Consider the following 17,312-nt stretch of genomic DNA (forward strand, 5'->3'; position numbering starts at 1 on the left):
TTTTCTTAGTGCTGTTGTAACACTGAATATTAGCAATGGCCATGGTCAATGGGTTAAGGCAAGTGGGAGTTGGACAACAGTTTTGGATGGTCATGTTGGGAGGGGAATGGTAGGTAGGCCAAGCCCATCCTTGGCTGGAGGGGAGAGGGTGTCACTAGATTGAAGCCAGGATTCAGTGGCCTGTCACAGCAAATAGATTCAGAATAAATTCTACCATTATCCAAGTGGCTGGAGGAGGTGGGGCAGGGGTGTGGGGTGGTTATGGCCACAGAGTTCTGAACAGTTCTTCAGGGCCACAGGACTCTGGGCTTCAGATTTGACCTCAATGGGGTTGGGCCTGCAAAGGTAACCCCACCTTTTCCACCCCCAGTTGTGGTGCTTTGCATGCATTCAGCGCTGCTGGGAGGCTCTGAGCAGAGAGCCCTGCTGAGCCACGCATGGGCTCAGGGCTTGGTGGACGGGAGGCTGGCCTTCCTGCCTTACGACACGCTGCACTTTGCACTGCCCTACCGAAACCGTTCCTATCCCGCCCTGGGTGACAGCCAGCCCCTGCGGGAGGCTTATGATGCGGTGCTCACTATCAGCCTGGAGTCCAGCCCTGAAGACAAGGCCTTTGCCACCACCAAGGCAGGGGCAGACGCAGCTGCCCACCTGGAGCTTAGCCAGGTAAGTGTGTCAGAGTCTCAGATGCCACGGAGGGTGGGGCCCCGTGCAGGTGTGTCTCAGCTGCTTCAGGTCTTTCCTGGCTAGTGATCAATCTACAGTGGGTACAAGTGTCTGCTGCCTAGCCCCTAAGTGTAGTCGGTCAGTCACTCACTCGGTCTGTCTGTCCATCCATCCGTCTGTCTGTCTGTCCATCTGTCCGTCTGCCCATTTGTCTGTCTGTTATATTCTTCGCCTTCTGGCCAGTTTTCTTGTGCCTCATTCGCATTTATCTACCCAGCATTCCAGTTCCTTCCTTCATTGCTGGTCCTACTGCTCTTTCTGTTGCTAACTTTCAGTTAGCACCTCTCTAGCAAGTTGTGAAGGTCAGAAGAAAGTGTTAGGAATGTGTTGGGGTGGGATGGGAAGGGAGATTTTTCTGGTTTTGGTTGTGACTTCAAAGAGCACTCACTGTGGAGGATGTGGCTGCTAGCTTGGTGTAGACTCTAGGACTCAGCTTTACTCCCGTATCTCCAGTATCTCTGGGGTTGTCTGCTTCTTAGTGATAATAAGACAGCAGTGGCTAAAAGTGGAGACAGGAGTATGGATGCTGACAAGTTCATCAGCCATTTATCTAAGAAAATGTAGATTGAGTTTCTCACATGCCATTGGTTCAGGGATCAAGGACCCTGAGATAAACAAGTCAGACGTGACCTTCAAGGAGCTTCTTTCTGTTGGATAGACACAGAAAACAAGTAACAAAACAACCAAGTTCAAATAGTGGCAGTGCCACTATCTGCCAAGAAAGTAGAAGAGGATCAAGTAACAACAAGAGGCCAGATGGGGTATGCAGCCTCATGAAACAGAATAGGCCAGGCAGCATTGACCCAATCCCTGAGTGACTAGGATGCTTCCTAATGAAGAGTAGTGAGGTAGAATTTGCTAGAACAAGGGCTTTAGAAGGTTTCAGCGTTAGTGGTGGTCATGGTGGTGATCGCTGTAGAGACGGTGAAGCTGCTAAATGAAGCCTGGGGCAATGTATGTCAGGAGAGAGAATGATAATCTCAGCAACTTCTATTGATATGGAGACTGGGACCCAGCGATGTCTGGGATCCTGTACCATGAGTTATGGAATTCTCTTCTGTAGGTGTCCCCACTCTTTGGAACCATCTATGATGCTGTTATCCTGCTGGCTCATGTCTTGAACCACTCTGAGAGCCCCTCAGGAGCTTTCTTAGGGGATCACATAGGAGCTCTTGAGGTGGCTGGGTTTGGCCAGAGGATCCGGACAGATAAGAAGGGCAGGAGGCTAGCCCACTATGTAATCCTGGACACAGATGGTCAAGGGAACCAGCTGGTCCCCACCCACCTTCTGGACACAGGCACCTGGCAAGTACAGCCCCTGAGCAGAACCATACACTTCCCAGGAGGAGTCCCTCCAGCCCAGGATTCCAGCTGCTGGTTCGATCGCAAGACACTGTGCATGAGAGGTAACCTATCATTCATCCCATCCACCCTTTGCTATCCTGCCATCCATTTATCTACCCTTCTATCTCCTCATCTACACACAGCCACCCATCTGTTCATCCATCCATCCATCCATCCATCCATCCATCCATCCTTTCATTCATTTACCATCAATCCATTCACCCACCCATCCTTTTACTCATCTACTGTCAACTGTTTAACCCTACTTACCATCTATCCAACCATTCACCCACCCATCTATCTATTCATCTGTCTATATCTACCACCTCATTACAGTTCTGCTTATGGACAGTCTTATGTGGGTATTGGGAACAGGTACAAAGAAGGGACCTGACTATGAGAAAACAGAACCAACAGGTAGGATGCTTCAGATGAGCAGGGCTCAAGCATTTACAGAGACATTCTTGTCTTTCGGGCCTTCTAAAATACATGATAGCTTACTGATGAGCTCATTATCCACCTGGCCACCATAGGAGAACCACAGAAAGGATTAATGACTTGCCCAAAGTCACAGAGGGAGCCAGTGGTGGAGCTCTTGCTGAGCTAAAGTCTGCTGGGGCCAAGCACAAGCTTTTGTTTTTCCTTATGACCACTGGGGAGTATGAGATCAGAATGGTGTGATACCATTCTGACTCCTGCAATTCATCCATCTCCAGGTGTCATCTACTGCTGTACAGGTACCTAGATAGATAGGAAAGTGCACGCAGATGTATATGAACAGGTGTCTCCCCCTCCCCCCGTACCCCTCTCTCACCCTGTACCCCTACTCCTGCCTTTCCTAATGTACATCCAGTCACCCTTCTGCCACTAGGGGGAAGCTCAGGTTTGACCAGGCTTGTGTGTATCACTGCCCTGCTGAACCTTCTACCCTGGCCTCTCAGCCTGCTCTCGCAGCATCTCCAAGGCCATGGCTACTCTTGCATCTCTCTGAACACATGCCACCTTGCCCTTGGCTTTGCACTTTGTCTCATTGGGCTGCTCTTCCCCTCCCTCCACCCTCTCAAACCTTGCTTTGTCCTTCAGGACCAGCTCTGTGATTAAGTTGGGGCTCCATCCTTGGTGGTCACACAGAGTTTCTAGAGTGTGTGCTGTGCTGAGCAGGGCCAGAGCTATCTGCCTCCTAGACTTGAAGTGAGCTCAAAGAAGCCTCTGTAGGAGGGTCACAAAACCTCCACTTGTTTTTGTTTTTTCCTGCCTAGGTACTTGTTCAGTACCAGAGTATAGAAGAGAATGGAATAGTATCTCTCCATCCTTATGGGCTAGTGTGTGTGTGTGTGTGTGTGTGTGTGTGTGTGTGTGTGTGTGTGTGTGTGTGTGTGTGTGTGTGTCCTGATACTAGGGCTTGAGGTCAAGGTCTCACAATCTCACTGGACTTCCTTGCTTATGGCTGACTCTCAACCACTTGAGTTGTGCCTCCAGACCAGCTTTTGGCAGGTTGATAGTAGATGTATTCTATCGAACTCTTCTCCCTTGGGTGGTTTGGAACTGTGATCCTCCAGGTCTCAGCCTCCTGAGTAGCTAGATTACAGGTGTGAGCCACTAGTGCTTGTAACTTATATTCTTGAAGATCAACTCAGACCCCACCTCTGAGGTCTTCAGTCTGTGGCACAGCAAAGGACAGCTAGAGACCACAGCATACAGTGTGATCAGAAACTCATAGCAAGAATCACAGAGCCCAGAGGGAACCCTTACCAACTCTACCTTCATTTGGCATGTCTCACAGATGTCACCCACTCCCAAGCATTACACAATTCATTCAGCAGACCAGTCAGCAAACACTTTACGAACTTCATGCTAAGCACTGAGGAGACACAGGCAGATAAATCTCAGGCTCACCACCTGCACCTCTAATGGAACTCACGGATAGCAGAAGACAGAAGGGTAAAGGCAAGGGGACTGAACAAGACTCTTGGAGGATTACCCAGGGGTGGGTAATCCTGGGCAGGAGTCCAGCCTGGCAATTTGATTCCCTCAGTGGTCCAATGACGGCCATGTGGATTCTAACTCAGACTCTAAACTCAGAATGAATTTAATTGATTGGGGGACAGGAGAACAGGGGCTTTGGGGACATGCTTAGGCTGGTGGCTCAGCCCTGCTGCGGACTGCCCTGACCCCCATTGTCCCTGCTTCCTACAGGTACACAGCCCCTGGGCAGCCTCTTCACTGTGGCTCTGGTCTGTGTCCTGGTGCTGGTTGGCGGGGTCCTCGCTTACTTCATCAGGTGAGACTGTCTGCGAAGCCTGCTCCGGCATTCTGGGCCTCTGCTCTACAGGGTCTTCCTCAGCAATCTGCAGGGACTATCTCAAAATCTACCTCCTGGACCTCAGGGTATACAGACCCATCTTGGTGGTGATCAGAGTGCATTGAAGCCCCAGCTGCTTCCTGAGAAGGTCTGTGGGAGAAGCAGGAGATGCGGGCTGAGGCTCTATCCTTTGAGCGTCAGACCCTACACCTATACAATGAGGAATTGTCCAGGACCATGCACACAGGGCCTGCAGCTTCCAGAACAATTCTCCCTGGGACAGGGATTCCTCTGTGCTCTGAATCCAGATGTTCCCCAATTCTTCGTGGCTATCCCATGAGGCCTTGGAAACAACAAGGCTAATGATCAAGTGTTCCAGGCCAGGGAAGCTGCAGACTTGAAGCTGAGGCTGAAGGACCCATGGGCACAGTGCTCTGTGCCTTCCGAGACCATCTGAGACTGTGAGAATTAGCAACGAGAAGGAAAGCAAGTAGGAGAGGGCTGTAAGTTACAGGCAGCTCTGGGGACTGGGCTGGGCTAGAGGAGAACTTTGCAACCCTCTCCCATTGTCTTTGTACCTGCAGATTGGGTATCCAGCAGTTGTGGTTGATTCAGGGCCCCCAGCAGATCCTGCTGACAGCCCAGGAGCTCACCTTTCTCCATCATCCCCTGAGCCGAAGGGTGGGTAGGCAAGGCAGGGCTGGATGGGCTGGCAATGGAAGAGGCCAGGTCTAGGCTCTTGACCACACCTGACGCACCCTTCCAACAGAGGCTGCATGTGGACACTGGAAGTGAATCCCAAAGTGCAGCAGAAGGCGAAAGCCTGAGATTGATGGTCCAAGGGTCAGCAAGGAGTCCACCAGTGCCCCCAGAACCTACCAGTGTGGCCCTGTACCAGGTGAGAGCCTCTGCCACCTACTCCTCAGACTATGCTTGGGGAACAGTAGTCACTTTCCTGTCTCAGAGGGAGAAAACGGCCTCCTGCCTAGGAGCAGGGGCTTTCCTGGGCCCCATGCAAGTTGAGGAAGGGTGGATAATGGGAGTCAGAGCTCCCAGCTTCATTGGGAGAGGTTCACAGTTTGACCTGGGGAAACAACCAATTCTTGTTGCTTGAGGCCTGGGTATTGCGTGGTTCATCTTCCTCTGCCTGCTCAAGCCTAAGAGATCTCTGGTCCCTGAGGCCCCAGTGGGAGGGGCAGCATCCAGTCCTGGACAGCCTCCAGACAGAAGCTGGCCTCTTGCAAAGATGGAGGTGAGACTAGCACAACCTTAAGTCTGTGGAAAACAAAGCGCTTTCTTACATGCTATCAGTGGCAAGTTCTAGCTCAAGATTTCCCTGTTGCTATGGGTCTCATGTTCTGTGACTTCCATGGGTGATGTACTGAGCTAATTGTTTCTATGAGAATCAACAAGAGACTCTTGATGCTTCCCCTCACCCATCTTGTCTGTCCCAGAGGAATTTCTTAATTTCCCCCATTGCTGAAAAGCAGCTTTAATGATGCACAGAGCATGTTTTATTTGCTTTTGTGCAGTAGCCCATATGCTGCAGGTGAGGCCTAGGCACCAATCCACCAGAGAGATGGAAGGAAAGGGCTGAACCTGTAGTTAGCCCAGGGCCTCCTTCCCTTACTCCCCTTCTACAGTCCTAGGGCCAAAGAGCCTGCCCACACCCCCACCAACCTCACAGGCTTGGGAGTGCCCTGGGGCCTGCAAGAGTAAGCTGACCTCACACTAGGGAAACTATGCTTCTTAGAGACTACGCCATCAGCCCTCAGCATGTAGGGAAAATGTTGCCTTTCTCACTGTGCAGATTTGGATCTTGAGATTCAGAGATCAGAAGTCACTGCCCCAGGTTATAGGGTTGAAGAAGGTAGAGTTAGGATTTGAACTTGGGTCTACCAGCCATTGAGCTGACTCTACAGGCTTGGAACACAGAAACTGAGTCCCATAGAAATGGGAAGAATTTCTCCAAGGCTGGGGATCAGCAGTAGGTAAACTCTTATTCTTTTTTTTTTTTTTTTTTCGGTCGGTCGTGGGGCTTGAACTCTGGGCCTGAGCGCTGTCCCTCAGCTCTTCAGCTCAAGGCAAGTGCTCTACCACTTGAGCTACAGCGCCACTTCCTAAACTCTTATTCTTTCTCAAATAGGGAGACTGGGTGTGGTTGAAGAAGTTGGAAATGGGTACAATCCCTGAGCTGCGCCCAAGTTCCCTCAGCCTCCTGAAAAAGGTAGGTCTGGGGAAGGCATGGAGGGGCTGGGATGAGACGCTGCTGGGAAAATCCTTCCTGGTCTGGATTGACCCCTACTCCATGAGGAAGCTCTGGCCTTAGAGGGGGAGCCATTTTCCTGTGATCACTGCCAGCAGCTCTGCCATCTCACAACCAGCTTCCCTAAAGCCATGTCATCCTCCCAGCAAGATCTGGGCCTGGCAGTAGCATCATATAGCACTTCAGTATCACCAAGCAACTTCAGCCAGCACCTTCCCCACACCTACCTATCCATGTGTCTATCTGCTGTCTACTGGGCATCATTTATATGCCAGGCAGTGCTCTGAGTTTTATAGGAGAGAAGTTCTTTCACTAGGGGAACTTTTGGTGACTTGTCATCAATAACGATGCGCGCGTGCGCGCGCGCGCGCGCGCACACACACACACACACACACACACCTTCACCTGAGACTGTCACCAACTGAACAGCACTATGGGATGAAGGACAGAGGACAGGAAGATCCTGGAAGGAATCCTTTTTGCATAGAACACCTGTGTGTGTAATGGAGCCAGTAGTATGCAGCCTGTGAAGGCAGGGAGCACAGGCTCATAGTATGCCTTCAACAAATGGTGCATCATATTCAACTATTGCTTTAGTTACTTTTTATTGTCATTTGCAATATCATTATTGTGTGAAGTAAAGAGGTGAAGTGATGAGAGCTAAAGCTAAGCATTTCCAGGGGCATCTACAACTAATGTAAGCTTGCTTGCTTTCTTTTCTTTTTTCTTTCTTTCTTTCTTTCTTTCTTTCTTTCTTTCTTTCTTTCTTTCTTTCTTTCTTTCTTTCTTTCTTTCTTTCTTTCTTTCTTTCTATTGGTCATGGGGCTTGAACTCTGGGCCTGGGCACTGTTCCTCAGCTCTTTAGCTCAAAGCTAGTGTTCTACCACTTGAGCCACAGCGCCACTTCTGCTTTTCTGGTGGTTAACTTGAGATAAGAGTCTCACGGCCTTTCCTGCCCGGGCTGGCTTTGAACTTCGATCGTCAGATCTCAGTCTCCTGAGTAGCTAGGATTACAGGCATGAGCCATCGATGCCCGGCAGCATTGTTTCTTTTCTTTTCAATTTTTTTATTGTAAAAATACTGTACAAAGGGGTTACAGTTACATGAGTAAGGTAATGAGTACATTTTCTATCAAGCATTGTTACCTCCTCCTTTGTTTTTCCCTTACCATCCTTTCCTTCTTCACCTCCCCAACTCCTCCTCCCCCCCCCCCCCCAAGTTGTAAAGTTCATTTTCAAGTATCTTGTACAAGTATCTTGTACATCTCATTGTTTCTTAAAAGAGGTAGGTCCTGTGGTTCAAACCTATCATCCTAGCTACTCAGATGATATAAATAGGAGGATCATAGTCCAGGCTGGCCTAGGCAAAATATTTGAAGCAAAAAGGACTTGGAATGTGCCTTAAGTTGTAGAAAGCCTACCTAGCAAGTATAAGGCCCCGAGTTTAAACCTCAGTAATTCTATAAAACAAACAAACAAACAAATATAAAAGGTCCTGTATGTGGTCAGAGAAATTTGAAGACTACTTGGATTAGCTATAGAACTACTTAGCACCTTTACTGTGCTAGTTTGCTTGATTACTGCTTTGTAACAACATACCTCAAAATGCAGTGATTTAAATCAATGCTCAGCTTATCACTTACACGTTTGTGGTGAGAAATTTCATCAGTGCTCAGCTGACCAATTGTTTTCTGCTTTGCATCAATTACTCAGTGGTAGTTAGCTGGTAAATTATGGCCATTGGCCAAATCTGTCTTACTGCCTGCTTTTAATAAATAAAGTTTTATTGGCACACAGCCATGCTATTTCCTTTATATATTGCCCATGGTTGATTTCGTGTTACAATATTCAAGGTGAAGACTTGTGATGGAAATGTGCAAAACCTAAATGATTTGCTATCTGTATCTGAAAACTTTATTGATTCTTTGTCCAGAGAACCTAAATAATGACTTTCCTCACATTTGGTGTCTTGGCAAGGCAGTTGGAAAACTGGGCCCAATAGAACTCTATTTAGTAGGCTCAGGACCTCTCCATGGTATCTCTGTTGTGGTGATTCTGGGTAGAAAGACTTCTTACCTGATGGCTCATTGCTCCAACAGAGCATTCCAAGAGACAGGAAAAGGCAGCTGCTGGTCTCCTAAGTCTGAATACACAAGGCCACTTCCACTGTATTTAGTCACAGCAGTCCCAGAAACCCTCATGTTCAAGGAGAAGGAAGAGTTCTCCTCTTGGTGGCAGGAATGTCAAAGGACCTGAGGCCATTCTTAACTCTGCACAAGTATTAATGTGCTCATGGTCTGAAAGGGAAGTGGAAGGGTGTTTTGAAGCTCTCTCCACTTCATTGGACTTCTTTGTGAGGAGGATGTGCCAGATGAGGAAGGCTCTGTCCTACTTTGGACAACACCAATGTTCCTGTTTGAGTTTGAGCTTTCTGGCATGCTGATCAGCCAGTGGAGAGTCTGTATTCTACTAATGCCAGATCCCTCCCGCTCCTCTTCCTCTCTTTACAATCAGTCTCTGGGGAAAGAATGTAAAGTATGGAAATAAATAATGTAAAGTATGGAAATAAACAGAATGTAAATTTTTAGGTCAGTGGTGTTACTTAGCTCGTGAAATGGGACAGAACCTGATTTTGTGGATGCAGCCCATCCACTATCCACCTTTGGTTTACTCATTCTACCATCCATCTTCCCACTCAACCATCCATCCATCTGCCCACACCCACTCACCCATTCATCCTTCCACCTACCACCTATCCCCCTACCATCCATCTATCCATCTTCTCACTCATCCTCTGTTCATCAACCCACCAATCCACCACCCATCCATCCATCCGTCCATCCATCCATCCATCTATCTACCATTTATCCACCCACCACCCATCCATCTATTTTCTACTCATCCATCTATTCATCACCTATCTATCCACCCATCCAACCCTTCCATCAGTCTGATGGATACGTGGATATACAAATGGGGGATAGGTGAGCACGTAGATGAATAAATGGTGGGTGGGTCAATGAAAGGTTGGATGGATGAACTGACATTACATGGACAGGAGAATGAGTGCATACATGAATAGATGGATGGATGGTGGTATATTGATGGGTAGATTAACAGGGATGAATGGAAAATGGATGAGTGGTAGGTGGATGGATGGATAGTTGAATGGATGGAAGAGTAAGTGGAAAGATGAAAGGGTTGGATGGGTGGATGGATAGGCGATGAATAGATGGATGAGTAGAAAGATAGATGGATGGGTGGTGGGTGGGTGAATGGTAAGTAGATGGATGGATGGATGGATGGATGGGTGGGTGGTGGATTGGTGGGTTGATGAACAGAGGGATGAGTGAGAAGATGGATAGATGGGTGGTATGGAGATAGGTAGTAGGTGGATGGATGAATGGGTAGGTGAGTGGTTGGCAGATGGATGGATGGGGAGACCCTCCCACCCACACACCACTTATCTACCCATCTACCTATTTCTGATGCTCTTCTGTGATGATTGCTAGTCTAAATGTAAATTAGTAGGACTGACCTTGGAAAGGGATCCTGGGTGCTGCTAAAGTGTCCATTGCCCCAGCAGATGCGGGAGATGCGGCATGAGAACGTTGCCACCTGCCTGGGCTTCTTTGTGGCCCCTGGGGTCAATGCTCTGGTGCTAGAGCACTGTACTCGGGGCAGCCTGGAGGACTTGCTGAGGAATGAGGCCCTGCGGCTGGACTGGACCTTCAAGGCATCTCTGTTGCTGGATTTGATCCAAGTGAGGAGCCTCCCGTGGAGCTGAGGGGTGATGGATGGGACAGGGAGGAGAGATACGCTCAGCGTTTCCACTCTCTAATTGAAATATGAACAGCAAAAGAGGAGGTGAGGCAGAAAGGCCTTTGATGCCTGTGGGAATCCTGTGCTCTTTCTCACATATCACAGATCCAACAGTCCCCCTCTATGTCCACCCAGGGCATGCGGTATCTGCATCATCGACATTTCCCCCACGGCCGTCTCAAGTCTCGGAACTGTGTGGTGGATGGACGTTTCGTGCTCAAGGTCACTGACCACGGTTACGCAGCACTCCTAGAGGCTCAGCAGTCTCCCTACCCCCAGCCAGCTCCAGAAGGTCAGCTTGGGGTGTGCAAGGGGCTGCCAGTTGGTTCTGAAGCCTCTGTTTAAACTGGTGTTGGTGAAACAGGGGATGAGGAACAGATCTTCAGTATGGTACTGTGAGCTTGAGTGGATGGCTTTTCTGCTCAGGAAGAACCTCAGCCAAGGGAGAAGATGCCCCTCGGTCTCCTCAGGTACAGAGTGTGGTGCAGCGTGGCTTTGCCCTGTGATTGCAGAGCTTCTGTGGACGGCTCCTGAGCTGCTGCGGGGGCCCGGGGGGCCCGGGCAAGGCACCCTCAAAGGGGATGTGTTCAGCATGGGCATTATCCTGCAGGAGGTACTGACTCGAGGCCCACCCTACAGCTCCTCAGGGCTCTCAGCGGAAGGTACAGTGTCCTTGTCCCCCTGCTTGTCCTGTCCCTGGCTGGAGTCTCCAAGTAGCTGGGGAGCTCTGTAACGACCATTCGACCTGGGCCTGAAAAGAACCATAAGTAAACTTTGTGGGACATCAGCCAGATTTGCCTAAAGATGTTGAGTAAAGCCCTTTTAGCTCTAAGCTTCAGTTTCCTCATCTGTAAAATAGGGAGCACAATGCCTGCCTTGTAGAGTGACTGTGTGCACATCTTTTTCACTTGAGACAAAGAACCTGGCAAAGTCCCTTTATTGTTTACAAACATCATTCTGGGTAGTTTTAAGAGTGGAATAACGGGGAATCCCCTGATGATAGTTCAAGATCTGGGTGCATAGGGTCCTTTGTAGCTTCTAAAGCATGTTCATATGTTATACTCCTCCCTCCCCAGCCCCAGAAGATGGGAGCCACCTCTTCAGAGATGAGTTAACTGCATGAGAGGCAGGGAGTTCCCAGGAGGGAGGGGGCTAGGATCTGGACTGAGGTCCTCTCTTTCCAGCGTGGTGTTCTTAACCTAAAATTCCTTGAAACCATCCTGGCTCACTTCATCTTAGAGCCCACCAGGTCCACAGGGCTGCATGAGCAGCTCCAATGAAGGACAAAGAGGTAGATCAAGTCCCTGGCCTGGGCTCCCCATAGCAGGGGGATACTCACACATCAGGATCCGTTTTAATGTCAAAAAGTCCAGAGTCTCAGATGCTACTATTCAACTTCTCCTGTTCATGGATGACAGAAATCTCAAGGACACTTTGAAATGGATTTGTACTTTATTTGTCCCAAACTATCTGGCTGGTTTGGGGGATAGGGATAGCTGTAGGCATGTGGGCGATGTTAGAGAGTCCATCTGCATGCTCTTCATTTTGAGTACATGCAGCTTCCCTAAGCCTGGGGCCTATGGCCTGGGGATCTGACGCCTGCAGGCCTTGGACACCCTGGGCAAGCTGGCTGAAAACGAGGCCCAGTCCTGATGGCTGTATTTTACCAGCTCTGCTTGGATGGTGGTGACATGAAGTACTCCTACAGACTTTCAATTTCCCTATTTTTTTTTTTTTTTTTTTTGTGCTGTTCCAGGAGTTTGAACTCAGGGTCTGGGCACTGTCCCTGAACTTCTTTTGCTCAAGGCTAGCACTCTACCACCTGAGCCACAGAGCCAATTCTGACTTTTTTGGTAGTTTTTTGGAGATAAGAGTCTCACTGACTTTCCTACCCAGGTTGGCTTCAAACTGTGATCCTCAGATCTCAGCCTCCTCAGTAGCTAGGATTACAGGCATAAGCCACTGACATGGGGGTGATGCCTCCTTTGCTATCCCAATAAGAAGGCCAAAGAAGGGATGAAAGAGTGACTGAAATCCAGATGCTTCTCCTCTGCGGCCCCAAGGCTCCCATTCCCACGAGAGTAGGTGAACCTGCTATGCCTCACAAGTCAATAGGCAGGTGATACTAGCTGTGCACTTTATAGAGGAAGAAATTGAGAGGTAAAATAAACCATCACAATGCTAATGAAGCTTAGAAGCCCCATGCTGGTCCTCTGCTTCCAGGGCCTGTGCTTGGTGCCCAGCCTTTCTTCCCAGTTGACTTGAGGCTCTTTGTACTCTCCCATATCCCCCACAGCTTCCAGAGGCAGGCCTCATTTCTATCCATTGTTGGGTGGAGAGTCTTTGATGATGGCTAGTGATCGAGTCAGATGAGAACACCTGGGGGCCTGGCGGTGGCTTTGCTGGGTGGTCTTTACATAGAGAAGGGATGGATGGGGACAGCTATGGTGGGATTGTGTGAGAGTGACCATCGCGGGGATGGGAAGGAGCAGTCTTGAGAGTGTGGCCCCAGACTAGGTGGCAGGGATAGTGGCAAAAGCCAGGGAATCAGGGCTTCAAGCTCACCAGTGGGTGTTGCTGGCAATGGAACCCCAGCAATGGAGGACAACTTGCCTTGCATCATTCCCTCCTCCCAGCACCCCTCTCTCATGAAGGCAAAATGTTGAGCTCATTTACAGATGGGGAGACTGAGAGGTCACCATCTTCCCTACTATCTCAAAGCAAGATGGTGACAGAGCCAGAATTCAAACCCAGCACTTGGAGCTTCTGGTCTGAGACCCATTCCAGGGCTCTTATGTGGTAGGGCAGACCTGGGAAGGCAGGGAGGTATGTGCATCAGACAGCCATGGGACCTAGAACATCCTCGGGGCCTGATCCACACCACTTTAAGCCTCCCTTAACCTCCCTCAAAGCCCCTCCCATGAGCCCTTGGGGTTTGTTGCAGAAATCATCCGGAAGGTGGTGTCTTCCTCACCTCTCTACCGGCCACTAGTATCCCCTGACCATGGACCCCCTGAGTGCATCCGGCTGATGAAGGAGTGCTGGGAGGAGGCTCCAGATGACAGACCAAGCCTGGACCAGATCTACAGCCAGGTCAGCATTCCCAGAGGAACCTATCTATGGACCTTGCCTGGCCAGATGCCTGACCACCCTGTGCCCAGAGCCTGGAAATGCCATGCAGCCAGGGGGCACAGCCAATAAAGCAACCCTGGGGCCTTGGAGGAGAACAGTCCTGAATGTCCTGCCTTGGCTCAGATAGGTTGAAGGGACTTTCCCAAGCAAGTGAATGAGGCCAACCCTCGTTGGTTGGTCTGTCTGTCTGCTTGCATGGGGAGCTCCACCCTTGACCAGGTCTCCTGGTGCCTGAACCAAAAGGCTGTTAGTGGCAATGGAAACAGCACTGCTTCCAAAGTCAGGGGAGAGGGGCAGATGAGAGGAGCACTGGAGTCCTCCATTATGTCTTGGGATTGCAGCAGGTAGATCGAGTTAAGTCCACACGAGTCCTGGGGTCTGGGCCTGACTGAGCATGCCAACTCCCTTAAGACCAGTCTACATCTTCAACTTGCTTTTTTACCTTTCACTTCCCGACCACCACAGTGACAGCTTGCCAAGGTGAGGTTTAGTGAGGTCCAGACTGGACCAGGAATCCAGAAAGACTTTATCTCAAAAATGGCAAATGAAAAAAGGAGTCTGGGGCATGGTTCAAGTGGTAGAGTGCCTGCCCAGCAAAGTGGAAGGGTTGGAGTTCAAACCCCAGTACCACCACCAAAAACAAAGTAGTTCTCTGAGCAGAAGGATAGGAGAAAGAGAACTACCTTCGAAGTTAAAGGCCTGGGTGTGCAAGCCAAAGCAATCTGACAAAAAGGTGACTATGGGGAAGGTAGAAATATTTGCAGATTTTATAATTGCACTTCAAAGCAATCTAAGGGGAACAATGGAAAAAACATTCCAAATGATAACATCACTTTAAGCATGGTTGAAGATAAAATTAATATGTGAACGTCTTCAGGTTGTAAAGCAGTTACAAGTAATTTGTTTCTTCAATTATAAAATGGATTCTTGGCACAGAAGTGTCCTTGCTGGTATCTTAAGCACCACTCTTATCTACCCTGGCTGACTATTATAGCTTGTGTCTCTGATTTTGATGGCCAGTACGAGGTACACATACTTTGGCCTTAGACATACAGTCATGCCTTGCAGACTTTTTTTTCTCTTTTTGTTCTAGTCCTGGAGCTTGAACTCAAATCCTCATGTTCTTGCTCAGCTTGCTTGCTCACAGCTGCTACTCTACCACCTAAACGATGCCTCTAGCCCACTTTTTGCTGGTTATTTTGGAGATTCTCCTCAGGATTGGCATTGAACTGTTATCCTCTGGATCTTATCCTTCTGAGCAGCTTGAATTTTGGGTGTGAGCCACAGCACTTGGCATTGCTAGTTATTTTGGCAATATGATTCTCATTGATTTTTCTGCCTAGGGCTGGTTTTGAGCTGTGATCTTCTGGAGCCACTGGCTCTCTGTCCCTTGCAGACTTTTTTGAAAGAAGTGGTGTTGATGGAGTTTGGATGTGCACACTCACATCATACATACAAATACATATACATTACAGCTGCTGGATTTAGCTAACAATAGACCCCCTCCCCCCCGCCCCCCCCCCACATACTTTGTTGATCACTGATCTACTTCTACTGGCTGTTCTTTGGGAAGGTTCTAGTAAGTCTCCTTAGGAAGCTTGGTGCCACATTTCCGACAAAGTCGTCCTTGAAAGTGCAGCATATGAGCCACAGAATCCTCAGAGGAAGGCTGGAACTTGTCTTTGATTGGCCTTAGCAGTTAGCTTAAAGCTCTGGTGCCTGATTCACTCTGCAGATTGTGTAATCTGTACTTCCCTGTTTGTTTTGTTGCTAGGAAGTTTATCTCTAAAACAGTGACCAATTTCAAGCAAACCCCATTCTTGGATTAACTTTAAAAAACAATCTTTCCTTTAATTTTTTTCTGTGTGTGTGTGTGTGTGTGTGTGTGTGTGTGTGTGTGTGTGTGTGTGTGTGTGTGTGTGTGTGTGTGTGTGTGTGTGTGTGTGTGTGTGTGTGTGTGTGTGTGTGTGTGTGTGTGTTACTGGAGCTAGAACTCAAGGCCAGAGTGTTCTCCCTTAGCTTTTTCCGCTCAAGACTAGTGCTCTGCCACTTGAAACACAGCTCCATTTTCAGGTTTTTTACTAGTTCATTAGGGAGAAGAGTTTCATGGACTTTTCTGCCCTGGCTGGCTTTGAACTGTGATCCTCAGATCTTAGCCTTCAGAATAGCTAGGATTATAGGCATGAGCCACCGTGTCCAGCATTGTCTCTTTTGATTTAAACAGACTTATCTATTTAGGGAGGTCAAAATAGCAATATATTATACACAATATGTAAATATTATATATTTACTTTCTATGTATATATAAAATAATTAAAATAAAATATAGTATATAAATATATAAAAATAAAAAATAAAATATATAGTATAGATATAAACATATTAATATACTATATTACATATAAACTTTCTATTTGTCCATCTACTGATCATCTACTTCTCATATTCACCCACCCATCATCTGTCTGTCTGCCTGTGTGTATATCTGTCTGTCTATCTATCTACCTACCTTGGTGAAGAACATGGAGTGCCTGTGTAAGTTGTTGCGAAGCCCTTTGCAATGAGATTATTTGTTAATGGTAATGCTCTGGTTTGCTGGACTAAGGCTCTTTTGCAAAGGCTCCTCTTCCTGCCTGCCTCACACACTGAATTAACCCTGTTTCCCTTCCAGCCCTCTGCATCTTTCCTTACTTACATATCTTCCACTGCCATCCATCTCCTCTAGGCAGGAACTCTGCTGAGTTCCTATGGCCCCAGAATTCCTAGCTGACCTTCATGGATGAATTGGGATTCTTTTTTTCCATCCCCAGTTCAAAAGTATCAACCAAGGTAAAAAGAGCAACGTTGCTGACTCCATGCTGAGGATGCTGGAGAAGTACTCCCAGAACCTGGAGGACCTGGTCCAGGAGAGGACAGAGGAGCTGGAGCTGGAGAGGCGGAAGACGGAGAGGCTGCTATCACAGATGCTCCCACCGTGAGTGGCCTGGGGCTGCCAGGGGTCTCCAGCAGGGGCCTGGAACTCAGCAGAGAATCTGGACTCCATCCAATCACTGCTGTTCATTTACCCAATACCCTCTCTTTTCCTCTCTTTCTTTTTGGTGGTGAGGAATTCGTTCAGGTCCTCACACTTGCTAGGCAGGTACTCTACCATATAAGGCATGCTTCCAAGTCCCCTTTGCCTTTGCTTTCTCTCTTCTTTCTTTCTTTCCCTTCCCTTCCTTTTTCCCCTCCCCTTCTCTCCCTTCTTCCCTCCTTCCCTCCCTCCCTTTCTTCCTTCCTTCCTTCCCTCCTTCCTTCTTATGCCAGAACCTCTTTTATTTAAGGCTGGAGCTCTACCACTGGAGCCACGGATCCATTTTTTGCTAGTTAATTGGAGATAAAAGTCTTGAATTTGTCTGTCTGGGATGGCTTCAAAACATGATTCTCAGATCTCAGTTTCCTGAGTAGCTAGGATTACAGGCACGAGCCACTGGCATCTGGCTTGCCTTGGTTATTTTTGAGGTTGAATCTTGGTTTAAGCTTGGGCCAGCCTGGGCTTTGATCCTCCTACTTGTGATTCCCCACGTCTCTGGGGATGACAGCCATGTACCACAGCACCCAGACATTGTGCTTTCCTTGAAGCTGGGATAACAGGTACACATGACCACATCCAGGCATTGGTTGAGTTTTTTTGGTGTGTGTGTGTGTGTGTGTGTGTGTGTGTGTTTTGGTTGGTCATGTG

General features: G+C 48.5%; 1 protein-coding gene across 1 annotated transcript in view; it reads left to right on the plus strand.

Annotated features, from left to right (window-relative positions):
• LOC122113673 (guanylate cyclase D-like) overlaps positions 1-17,312 on the plus strand; it is a 40,700-nt gene that overhangs the window by 13,920 nt on the left and 9,468 nt on the right. Inside the window, exons 3-13 of the mRNA XM_042686736.1 lie at positions 371-666; positions 1,790-2,132; positions 4,267-4,351; positions 4,957-5,053; positions 5,142-5,270; positions 6,519-6,599; positions 10,224-10,400; positions 10,595-10,751; positions 10,972-11,121; positions 13,404-13,552; positions 16,402-16,565. Coding sequence (XP_042542670.1) covers positions 371-666; positions 1,790-2,132; positions 4,267-4,351; positions 4,957-5,053; positions 5,142-5,270; positions 6,519-6,599; positions 10,224-10,400; positions 10,595-10,751; positions 10,972-11,121; positions 13,404-13,552; positions 16,402-16,565 — 1,828 coding nt within the window. The remainder of the gene's footprint in view (positions 1-370; positions 667-1,789; positions 2,133-4,266; positions 4,352-4,956; positions 5,054-5,141; positions 5,271-6,518; positions 6,600-10,223; positions 10,401-10,594; positions 10,752-10,971; positions 11,122-13,403; positions 13,553-16,401; positions 16,566-17,312) is intronic.

This window comes from Dipodomys spectabilis, unplaced genomic scaffold, assembly GCF_019054845.1.
Source record: "Dipodomys spectabilis isolate Male_0828 unplaced genomic scaffold, ASM1905484v1 ptg000003l, whole genome shotgun sequence".
Taxonomy (NCBI): Eukaryota; Metazoa; Chordata; class Mammalia; order Rodentia; family Heteromyidae; genus Dipodomys; species Dipodomys spectabilis.